The 12,924-nt window shown below is 35.8% G+C and overlaps 1 protein-coding gene across 2 annotated transcripts in view; it reads right to left on the reverse strand.

Moving 5' to 3' along the window:
- DLC1 (DLC1 Rho GTPase activating protein) overlaps positions 1-12,924 on the reverse strand; it is a 387,690-nt gene that overhangs the window by 286,895 nt on the left and 87,871 nt on the right. For both annotated transcript variants that reach the window (XM_065899878.1, XM_065899883.1), the window contains one exon: positions 1,394-1,543. In XM_065899878.1, coding sequence (XP_065755950.1) covers positions 1,394-1,543 — 150 coding nt within the window. The remainder of the gene's footprint in view (positions 1-1,393; positions 1,544-12,924) is intronic.

The raw sequence follows: 12,924 nt of genomic DNA on the forward strand, positions 1-12,924 counted from the left end.
ATTCCTACCAGCTTTCTAGGTCAAAGCATTTAATTTCATATCTATTCATTTTTTAATCAAAAATGTTTTTTGCTCAAGCTATCAGATTTCCATTATATCCAGCTAGGAAAGGCAGTATGGGATAGTGGTTGAGTGACATGGCTCTGGATCAAGACTGGCTGGGCTTCTGTGCCAGCTCTGGCACATACAATTACTGTCTCTATTCTTTTTACTCATCTGAACAATGTTGTAAGGAATGATTGTGTTAACATACATAACGCATCTAGAATAGTATTAATACTTCGTTTATACTTAGGTTAGCTATTATTTTAACTTGTTTATTGACTTTAAATATTCTGCACCACAGTCAGAATGAGTTTTGAATAACTTCAGAGTCAATAGTAGAACTATACAAATTAAAGAATTTGATACAGAATAGTTCTATTTTGAAAGGTGCTTATATATATATATATATATATATAACATTTTCCACCCCTTTGATCTTAGGTAATTACAAAATTTCTTGAATTAACGTGTTGATTACTGAATATCAAAAGTGATAGATTAATTGAAAAGGAATACATGGCTTAATTATAAGTAAATTCTACCATCACATTTGCTAGATCTGCAAAAACTAAGCCATTTAATTGAAGCTAATATTAAATATGTAAAGTGTATAGACATTTTGGAATCTATGTCTTCTAAATTTTATGTTGTGTTAGAATCTGATAGGAGTGTCTATCTTATTTGAAACTAATGCACAGTAGAATAAAATTTTCACCTCTGTCCTATTCATTGTGCTTCACTAAGTGAATTTTAGAGTGTTCTCAAGCTGATTTCATCTAAATTCTTTTTTGTAATATGCTTGGTTAGTTCAACCAGCATCCATCCATCCATCCCTCCATCCATCCATCCACTTACTCACCCACCCATCTATACATCCATTCATCGACCCACACATTCATCCAACGAACCATTCATCCATCCAACCATTCATCTATCTGTCCAGCAAATATTTATTAACCATCTTCTATATGCAATGTAAATTTGTGGGACACTGGAAATAAGACACTAAACAAGATCAACAGAGCACTGCTAATGGCATTTATAGCATATCAAGGAAGACCAACAATTAGGGAAACAATGACAATGAAGAGAATCTGATCAGTAGGAAGCAAAATAATTTCCCAAAATGACCCTCTTTCCTGTCTAGTAATAACCATTTTCTTTTGAATCACACACTTCTCTTATGGACTCTGCATGAAGCCTAGAATGATTTGAGTGACATTTATGGAACACTATCAGGGTCCCATGTGGGTAGTGGGGCCATCCAACATGTTTCATTTGCAAGAGGGACTATACAAAGTAGAGACATCACGTTCATATGCAAAGAAGTGGGAAGTGGGAAGCTCACAGGGACTTGCCGCCGAAGGTTGGTTGGTGTGCTGGACGGAGAGGAGCTGGTGCTGAGAGCGTTCTCAATGTCCTGATCAAGCTGGTCCAGTTTCATGATCAGCAACAACATCGAGTCTAGCCGCACCCTATCTCGATCTTCTCTTATTTCCTGAGGAACAGAACATGTTGTTACTGAATCTGAAAGGCCATTTCTTGGAAAAAATAAAAAGTTCTCTGTTCTTCAATGTGACAAAAAGGACACTGAATAATAGGTAGTCTTCTACTTCAGGGGGGAAGGGAAGTTCTATTCTGTACCATCAATGTGCTCTTCATTGGAAAGATACTGACCACCTGCCAAGAAAGCATTTTACATGCATATTAAATATATATTTTCTAGAGCAAGGCACAATGAAAAGGAAGTATAACATCATATCAGTACTGATACTTAAAATTTCCGATTAATTATTCTTGAGAAAAGCTGTATGTTTACTCTTCTTTTGTCACAGTACAAATCAATTATAACATACTAATAATTGTTTGCAGGTTAGATATTTAAGGATGCATACAAGATAATATTTTTGGATGAATATTTCTGAGTATAGTAAAACATAGGAAAAGAATCAAACAAGGCAGGATTGTTTAGTTTAGTTTTGTTTTTTTGCATGGGGCCATTTACTTACTGCTGCTTCAAGCTATGTCATTGCCAGTATTTATTTTCAAGCTTCTTTTCTTTCACACACTTCTGAAAAAAGCCTCCACAATCGTATGAATAATGGTTACTTATTCTGAGCTCTCTATAATATAGACATATTTATGGATATAGTTTTGTTTTTAAAAGTAACTAAAGCTTCTTACTGACCATATAGAGTTATTTGGGCATGACTGTTCACTATTCTTGGGTGTTCACATCAAGTCAGTTAGTATTAGAAAACTTTCAGACTTTCTGTAATGTGCAAGATATCAGGGTTGGGCAGAGTACTGGGTAAAAGAACAAAACAAAACAAAACATGGAAAGCGCTGTAAGTTTCCTTAGAAGCATAATCTATTGAGGGATGTCACAGACTCGGGACCAGCCCTTTTGAGGCAAGTCATCATTTGTGACTCATGTTGCCCTTGCCATCCTCTCATCTGTCTGAGATATTTACCTGGGTGAAATCAGCTTTAAAAGGACCATCAGTGGTGATCTCAAAGGGAAACTATACCATGATGGAAGCCTGAGGGGTGCAGGCACAAGGGAGTAATTTGGAGGCTTTGCTGAGGTGATGGGATTAGTAGTGGTATGAATGAGGTGACTGTCTGAATCAGATCTTTTGTTTTGGGCCTTTTACTTTTAATCACCCTAAATTCCCTAGTCACCATTAGGGGGGACCCAAAGAACAAGGACTCGGGTAATTTCATGGATTCATCTAATGCTATAGATGAAATTAGATTAGCTAATATTAATAATAACTATTTGTTAATATTAATAGCAGACTGTTAATAATAATAATTATCTTTCACATGTCAAATAATTGGTTAATTAGATTAAGTTGGTCAAAAAATCATTAATTCAGCTAACATGGACAAGTTATTTGTGTAAGCTGAACTTGTGCTTGGTTTAAAGATTAATGTCGAATTGAAAGACCTAGTCCTGTTTCCACAAAGTCATTAATTTTGAGAATAAATTAAGAATATTTTTGAGTTATGTTAATTCCTTTAGGGTACTATGCTATGATTATTTCTTCAATTTCCTTCCATCGTCCCTGCTGTCTAAAACATTTAATGCGGCTCTGACAGAGAATTACAGAACTTTTGTCATGATAAAGTTTTATCGTGCCTAAGAAGGACCAGGATATTTGCAAACAGACCTGAACCTTACTATACATCATATTCCTCAAGGCTACAGAACTTTGTTATATTTAAAAGAATGTTATTTATAGTAAAACCCTGCTTATACCTTAAAATAGAGTCCCAGACATATTAGAGATTACTCCGTTTGATTCTCTTCTAAATAATCCAGTAAATGGAAGAGTCTGCCTGAATAGAAGACTCAAAGTCCCCTTAATTACTCCCCCAATGTGTTTGCTTATATAATTTCCTTCTCTTTTAAACCAAAGTTGTGATAATGTTCTTTGCATCTCTACACATATCCACGTATGTTTTTGTGTGATTGTCTTTCATTCCCCAATAATAACATCCTTAAGCACAAAGATGAAGTTTTTCTACATGGCAGACACAGAGTCAAGTTCTACACTGCATACGCAATACATTTTCAGGAATAATAATAACAGTGAAATCAACAGGAGCAAGTGAAATAACACTTCCCAAAGCCTTAGAAAATATATCTTGATATTTTTCCAGCTACTAAGTTAATGTTGGAAAAAACAGTATACCCTGCAGCTATCCTAGACCTATCAGTAGTAGCCTCAGAAATAATTTGTTTTTGAATTAACTAGATGCTGAGTTTGTGCTTTAAAAACTTTTTGAAATCCATTGGCTGAGCATCAAATTATTTTAAATTATCTGCCAAAAGGATAAAACAAAACAGCCTTGGTCTAAGATATTTCTTTAGAGAAATAAGCCTATTGATTTTCCCTTTTCTTCATGGATGCTTCCTTATTCACCATCTATTACAACGTTCAGCCCGAAGTGTCAAGTACACAGACTCATATAGTATGTTACACATTAGTTAAACGTCACAAAATTGAGTTGGCTACAAATCAGATGCTTTGGATAAATTTTTTATCCTTGTTGTTAAAGCCCAAGTATGAATATTTCGCAAAGTTCTAACCTTTCATATGTCCGTGGCTAAACTCCAGCGAACAGCTCATGCCTGAAAACAGAGTTGTGCATTTGCAGATTCTGGCGAGGTTGAACCCTACAGTGGAGCTTCCATTTCATGCTGTCACTATAGGCCAGGAAGAGGAACTTCTTAATAAGCGAAGCTGCCTTAGTTCTAGGTATTTCAGTAACTTAACTTAACCCCCTTAAATCAAAGCCAAGATGTGAAATTCTCTCCCTTCCCATCTTTCTTTCCTTCTTTCCTGCAGTCACAGCTATTCTGGGCCAAGCACTATGAAAGGGACAAAATGTTCATCAATGAACAAGGGACAGAAAATCTCTGCTGTCCTGAATATTATAGTCAACATGAGAAGACAGATAATTAAAGTTAACAAATTCATAAATAAGATCGTTTCCAATAGGAACAAGTGTAAGAAGAAAATAAATAGGGTAATGAGGTAAACAGTAACTGCAGGTGGAGTGTCCCACCTTGTAGAGGGTGGTCAGAGAAGAAGTGGGAGTAAACCATGATGGGGTGAAAAAAATGAGGTAGAGGAGAGAAAGATGGAGATAGAGATGGAGAGAGAGAAAAGGAGAGAGAGAGAGAGAGAGAAAGAGAAAGGGAAGGGAGGAAAGAAGGAAGGGAGGGAGGGAGTGAGGAGTAGTAGAACTGGGAAAGCAGTGTCCCACGCAGGGTGAAGAGTGATACGAGGACACTGAGGTAAGAATGAGTTTGGTGAATAAGAGGATTTGAAAAAAGGTTAGAGAAGCCAGGAGAGGGAAAGTGAGTGAGGGAGTGAGTGGGTGCTAGGACAAAATGAGGTTGAATATAAAGAGGAGTCAAATTATATTCTGTCATGAAGGGCACTATAAAGAGGTCAATTTTATTCTTTGTGTGCTACGGGGCTATGGGCAGGATGTAAGCAAATGAGTGATTTACTGTGCTTTTTAAAACTTTTAGAGTTCTCACCACATATTGACAACCAAACATTTTTGGAACCTCACCATATTTTATGTCCAGCAATGCCACACGACCAATACACCCTGGTTTCCATTCTTTCCAGCATACAGAAACTATGTTTTGGAAGAACACCAATGACCACAATTTATTGCAAGACACCTTTGAAGCATCTGGTCCAATTCTTTACACTTTTATTTAACAATCGTTCAAGATATGTTTATTGACCATCCACTACGTGCTATACATCATTTCATAGGAAGCAACCAATTTCATATTTGTACAGTTATAATTTTTAGAAATGTTATGGAGACAAATTTTGCCTTCCTCTAACTTCCCAGTTTCTCCCCCCAGAACCAGACAGCATAAGTAGTGCCTATTCCATGAAACAGCCTTTCAAATATTTGAAAAACTATGTTGTGCCCATTTTCTTCCTTTTCTAGGTAAATCATCCTCAGTTCCTTTACTTCTTATATGACATGTTTTCAAATCCTTATTAGTTCTGTTTACTCTTCTTTGGATATAATTGTCAATGACCCAATTAATGGTTGGTTCCAGGATTAAATATATTACTCTACATGTTCTCTGACCATGAAGACAGAGAAGACAAGTATCTCCCCATGTTCTGTACACCCTCTTTAATGCGGCCTAAGAATTAAGTGCCTGTTTAGAATATGAACAGGCTATTCTTAATGGGATAGCCACAATCTGTTCTTTTAATGAGGAAAAGTATTTTGTTGGCTGTGAGCTGACCTTGAGTCAATGATATGATATATGTCTCTTTTTCCCAGTATGTGTCTGTGTCTTGCTAAGAACAGAAACATCCTGTTGTCTTGAGACTATAACCAGCTGATGTCAAGGCATAGATAATATATGTAGCTACTGTGGAAGAAATCTCCAGTTGTATCTTTTTCAAACACAAGTCAGTGGATACTTAGGAAAATTACGCTAGAAACTTCTTTTCAGTTTGATTTGTTGTCAAAACCTAAAATGGCCAAGCCACATGGTGTTCATTGGGCAATCTGAAAGATCTCCTTCTTTACTTCCAAGAGCTACTTAGTCCTGGGCAGTGAAGTCACTTTGATCACATGGTATCTGGGGGAGATAAACAGAGTTTTTAGGGGGCTATTCTCTACAGGGACATAAACTGAAATCCTTTGAACCCGAGCCTCTATGCTCCTTCTTTCCTTCCATCTGAAGAATATAATTCTGACCCTCCTCTTTCTCCAAATGCTCTTTATTGAACAACATAGAACAGAGCACACACGGGGAGTGGGGAGGAACTGTACGTTACTGGACATTTCACAGACGGGGCAAACATGAGGTCCAGAGAAAAGGGTGCCTCCCTCAGAGACGCACAGGCTCTGTTTTTCTTATGCCAAGCATTTGGAAGAAAACCAAAAAATTCGGTGAAATACCCGGATGCTTCCAAATAGTAGATATTTGGCTCAGCAAATACAGCACTGCCTGAATGTTCTGCTTGTCAATGAGTTGTGGCATCACATAGACAGGCATAATAAATTAAAGCCTAGGCCAGGAATAGAACTAAGACTTCCTGATTCCTAATCCAAGGTTCTGGTCCGTACACTGCCTTTGATTCCATACACATCTTACTGCTATTCTGGGCTACTAATGCTCCTTGCTCACCCGTAAAAGAAAGGGACCTTTTAGCAAAAAGCTTGGCTCAATTTCATTCTGAAATTATTTGATCTACAGCCAGCTGGACTAGTATGAAATCTCATATCAGTGTTATAAATTTCATTTGACAATAAATTCCTCATTCTAGACTTTCCTTTCTTAACATAATATCCTGCTTAAAGAACCAGAAAGTTATTAAATCTGTGCTTCTTTAGAAGCAGTGAAGATTTTCATCTGAGTTGACCCACAGAAGCTAAAAATAATGTAATTATTTTATGTCAGAATTTCTAGGCAAGTTAAATAAGTCAGCCTTAATTTATATTTGGGTGCATTTTAAGATGAAATTGATGTAGACTGGTAATAAAGGTAATAAAAAAAAAACCCAGCTACTATCTTCCACTTGCCAGATATAGTCTGTTCAAACACAAAAATCTTTGTATATTATCTTTAATGAATAATAACATATGCAATATCTTTTTAATATTAGATGGTGGAGAGAGATAAATATTATCCTCACTTAAAGTTACTACAAGGAATCTTTTAACTGATAGGTAAATGGTGGCTTTACATTAAGTGTTTATGTTCACTCCCTATTTATCTCCTTTCATTTAAAAGGCATGGTGAAGAAAATTGGTCTCTCCTTTGTTCAGTTTTTAAACTCCAGTGAGGCTTCAAATGGAGCATTTCTTAGCTGGGACTTTGTAAATTGCCTAAGTCTCCTGAACGATTTAGAAGGACATTTATGCAACTGGTCCTAAGGAGCGCCTAGAAGTGGCAGGTGTGAACCGGGAGAGAGCTATGTGGGCAGCAGTTCCTTTCTGTCCAGTGGAACCTGAGGATGACTTCCTCCACTGGCTTTAAAGTCCCATTTTTGGCTGGGATATAATTTCTACCTAAGTAATTTGGTAAGCATTCTGAAACCAGTCTTCACTCTAAGTACTAATATATTAAGTGACCTTGGATGTCAATCTACCTTGGATGCAGACTTAATACATTTATAGACACAAAGTCAGCCTTTCTGGGTTGGTTATTTCTCCTGTGTCATCATGCCTACATGATATCTGCAAATCCCTGCAGTTTTTTTTTTCTTTTCATTTCTTTTTTCCTCTCTCCCTCCCTCCCTCCCTCCCTCCCTCCCTTCTTCCCTTCCTTCCTTCCTTCCTTTAGCATTTCTCAGTAGTTCTTTGCTTGGGCTCATGTATTAAAGGAGACAGGACTTTTTCTGGTTTGAAAACATATGAAAAACATCTATTTAACATTAAAATTCCATAAGCTATTTTCAGGAATGTGATGGTCTTTCCTTAGGTGTGGATAATAAAGAAAGGCATAAGTAAAAATTTATTCCTTTTCCATAAAAATACATGACTTCATTTAGAAAAAGAGTCCTGTATTGACCTGGCTTCTGTCTACTTTTCTAGTTTTACCTCTCATCATTCTCCTTGATCCTGCCCAGTGTTCCTCAAATTCAATCATTCTGAGGACAACTATATATTTCTTAATGTTTTTCTTTAATTAGACAATTTTTACAGCCAAAAATACATTTTTAGGATCTGATTATAGACATTTTTCCAAATAAGATGTACAGATGGCCAACAGGTATATGAAAAGATGCTCTATATCACTAATTATCAGAGAAATGAAAAGCAAAACAGCAATCAGATACCTCTTCACACCTGTCAGAATGGCTATTACAAAAAAGACAAGAAATAACAAGTGTTGGTGAGGATGTGGAGAAAAGGAAACCCTTGTGCACTGTTGGTGGGAATGTCAATTGGTTGCAGCCACTGTGGAAAAGAGTATGTAGGTTCCTCAAAACATAAAGGAATTGAACTACCATATGATCCAGCCATCCCAGTTCTAGGTATTTATCTGAAGAAAACGAAAACACTAGCTGAAAAAGATAAATGTATCCCCATATTCACTGCAGCATTATTTACAATAACCAAGACATGGAAGCAAGGTAAGCATCCAATAATGGATGAATGAATAAAGAAAATAAAGAAAATGAACAACAGAATATTATTCAGGCATAAAAAAGAATGAAATCTTGCCATTTGTGACAACATGAATGGACCCTGATGGTATGACGCTAAGTGAACTAAATCATAGAGAGAAAGAAAAATCCTATATGATCTCACTTAAATGTGGAATCTAAAAAACAACAAAAAAAAGTTGAACTCACAGATACAGAGGACAGATTGGTGCTTGCCAGAGTCAGGCTGGTTGGAGGGTGGTGGGAAAAATGTGTGAAGGGGGTCAAAAGGTACAAACTTTCAGTTATAAAATAAATAAGTCATGGGATGTAATGTAAAACGTGGTGACTATAGTTAATAATACTGTATTGTGTATTTGAAAGTTGCTAAGAGAATAGATCTTAAAAGTTCTCATCACAAAAAACCGTAACTATCTGTAGTGCTGAATGTTAACTGGAGTCAATGTGGCGATCATTTTGCAATATATACAAATAGCGAATCATTACTGTGCACACCTGAAACTAATATGCTATATGTCAATTATATCTCAATTGAAACAATGAATTTTTAATATATAAGTGCTGTATAAAATATAAGTGAAAATCTTATATTTTTCTAATGTGTATCAAATGCCAAAATTATCAAAATAAAAAATCCTTATACTATCTGATGTAATCTCACATAAACCACACTATATTTTAGGAAATACTATACTAGAAGTACAGAACTTTTGGGTTCTCAAATATGCCATGTTCTCTCTCATTTGCAGCTAGGATTACAAGATTTAGCAAACAAAATTATATTTGAATTTCAGATAAATGCAAAATATATTTTTTAGTATGTGTCCCAAATATTCCATGGGATAATATTGCATGGGATATACTTATACTAAAGATGTTTTGTTGTTTATTTGAAATTCAAATGTAACTGGGAATCCTGTATTTTATCTGGCAACTCTATTTTTGACTCATGTAATAATGCTTCTTCTGCTTAACACGCCTCTCCCTTGCCTGGGTATATCAGAGGAAACTCCTTGGTTTCAAATTCCAATGCAGAGGTCTTTCACAAGGTTGTTTCCTTGAATGAATGAACATCAACTGCCTCTAAAGTTTCATTATACAACTTCAAAGAATGTAAAATTTTTTTCTCAGTATCTTATTCAGTTTTATAATAATTCCAAGTAAATCTAAGACTTGTCATTTTTTCTTTTTAGTAGCAAAATTAAATGTGAAAAATGCATAAGGCTGCTCTTGTGATATTTTTAGGATTACAAATTTACTTAAATTGTTAATGTTTGGTACTAAATCTTCCATGAGTGAGCAAAGTCAGAGTAAATTTTTTGCCACTGAATATTTTCTAACTACTAATTACGTGATGTGTGTTTGTGGCTTTTTTGACATTAATGAAGAGTCCTCACACTGAAGAAGTATTGGAACTATTTATCTAGCCCAATCCTCTCATTTTTTTCTGATGTGATAGTAACCTTGGCAAATTAAGACAGCTAATGGCAGAACTGGAAAATCTGAGTCTCCTGATTCAATTCAGCTTTGCTTCCTGTTAAACAGGTAGCCACTAACACTTTTACTCCTATAAGGCACTTTCTTCAACTCTACAGGTGACCCCAAAGGTTATATTTCCCAAACAAATTCACATGCATTGAGAGATCTGGGCTTAATACACGTAGATTAAAAAACAGACTTAGTCACACGTGAGTGGTATCTTCTTATAGTTATCAATCTATACATTTAGAAGATAAATCATCCTATTAATGATTTGTTCCTTTCTTCCCCCTTCCTTCCCTTTCTCCCTCTGTCCCTCCTTTCTTTTTCTTTCTCTCTCCCTTTCCTTCCTTCCTTCCTTCTCTCCCTCCCTCCCTCCCTCTCTCCCTTCCCTCCTCCTTTTCCTTCTTTTTGTCTTTCTGTCAACAACAAACTCTACCAGTGGTTCTCAAATATTAGTGAGCATCAAAATCATCTGAAGACCTTGTTAAACACAGAGAGCTGCTGACTTAGTAGGTCTGTGATGGAGATGGAGCATTACATTTTTAGCAAGTTCCCAGGTAATGCTGCTGTCGCTGCTGCTGCTGGGAGCCACACTTTGAGAACCTCTGACCACACACAGGAGAGCAAAAGTCCTCAATAGTGGCTGATTATAAGTACTCTTGTGTAGCTTTGAAAACTTCCACATGCTAAGGCTCCACCCACCAAATTCAGATTCAGTTGGTGTAGCACAGGACCAAGCTAGTGTGTTTTTTAAAAGTTCCACAGATGTATTCAAAGCATAGTGGGGGTTGAGGAACACGGAAATATATTTCAGAGAAAGCCATTTCATGGCTTCAGACAAAAATTAGGACAATAAAAATTAGATTCTCCCACAGAGTAATTCCACAATAAGAAATCCATTAATTCCCTACGGTAACAGATTAATAGAAAACATACAATACAACAAAAAATGTCAAAAAGACACTTATAACATTGAAAACCTATCTCAGACCACTTGTTAGTGATTTGATAAATAGAACAACAACAATAAAAACTCTCTCAGGTAGCAAGTATTTGGAAGGCAACATTCTTAACTTGATTAGGAGTATCAGACAATAGAGTAAATATTAAGGATAATGGTGGAACATTAGAAACACTCCTACAATATTAAGAAAAAGTAAGAATGCTTGTTATCACATATTCTATTCAACATTGTACTTGAGGTTCTGGCTGATACAGCAAAAACAATAGCAGCAACAACAAAACAGCGATTATATTACAAACGAAGAGAATTTGTGCCTTGAAAATCTCAGAGAATAATCTGATAATCTATTAGAACAACAACAACAAAAGGATTGGGCTCAACAAAGAAAAACACAGGAACATTCTTGTGTAACCATTTAAAAAACGGAATAGAAAAAACAATCATAGTAACAACAAAGACTATACAATATCTAGAAGTAACTGAATGAGAAATAATCAAGATCTTTTATGGAGAAAACCAAAAATATCATCAAAAGACCTAAAAGAATACTGAAAAAATGAGGAGCTATATGATTGTTCTGGATAGGAAAATTCTTTCTAATATGCTTCACAGCTAATTTGTTGTGTATATTGTCTCTTTCCCCACTAGAATGTAGCAATCGTTGCTTGTTATTCACTGATGTAACCCAAGAATCTAGAGCAGTGGTTGCATATTGCCACATAATAAGGGTTTATTGAATGAATGAATGAATGAAATGTTGTCCTTCAATTAATTTATAAACCCATAGTAGTCTAACCCAAAACTCCCATGGGATTTTTTTTTTTTTTTTTTTTTTTTGCGGTATGCGGGCCTCTCACTGTTGTGGCCTCTCCCGTTGCGGAGCACGGGCTCCGGATGCGCAGGCTCAGCGGCCATGGCTCACAGGCCTAGCTGCTCCGCGGCATGTGGGATCCTCCCGGACCGGGGCACGAACCCGTGTCCCCTGCATCGGCAGGCGGACTCTCAACCACTGTGCCACCAGGGAAGCCCTCCCATGAGATTTTTAATGGAACTTGGAAAGATGATTCTTAAAGAGCAAAAATAAAGATAAGGAAAAAATCCCAAAGGAAGCAGACAAAAAGTCTTGTTTAATATGAATATCTTTAAACATATACAAAAACAGAGAAAGATAATATAATAAACCCTGTGTACCTGTCAGCTTAAAGGCTGTCATTATTTTGTCAATTTTACTTTATTTATCTATCCCTACTTAAAAAAACATATTTTACTCACAAATGCTTACATACGATAAATTGATTTTAAAATTCTCTTGCAAGAGGAAAGGAGTATTAATCATAAATATCTTAAAAACAAAACAAAATAAAACAGATCAAAATATTCTATGAGACACGACAATGTATAATAACCTACAAATGAAAAGACTGATAAAAGTTAAAATACAACTGACAAACTGAGCAAAAATATTTGGATCATATATAATGAAGAATTAAGAAGTTATAAAAAGGCAACCTAGTAAAAATGGTCAAAGCATACAAAAAGGCTATTCACAGAAAAATTATAATGATTTAAAACCTTAAACTGCACTGGTAATCATAACAATGCAAATTAAGTAAAGAATGAGAATTACTGTTTTTCACCTATCAGATTGTCAAAAAAGAAAAAAATATCTTGACCATATCTTCAGAAATGTAAATTTCTGCCTTATTTGGAGGGCAGTTTAGCAGTATCTATTAAAATTAAAGTAGGAGTATCCTT

This window comes from Phocoena phocoena, chromosome 21, assembly GCF_963924675.1.
Source record: "Phocoena phocoena chromosome 21, mPhoPho1.1, whole genome shotgun sequence".
NCBI lineage: Eukaryota > Metazoa > Chordata > Mammalia > Artiodactyla > Phocoenidae > Phocoena > Phocoena phocoena.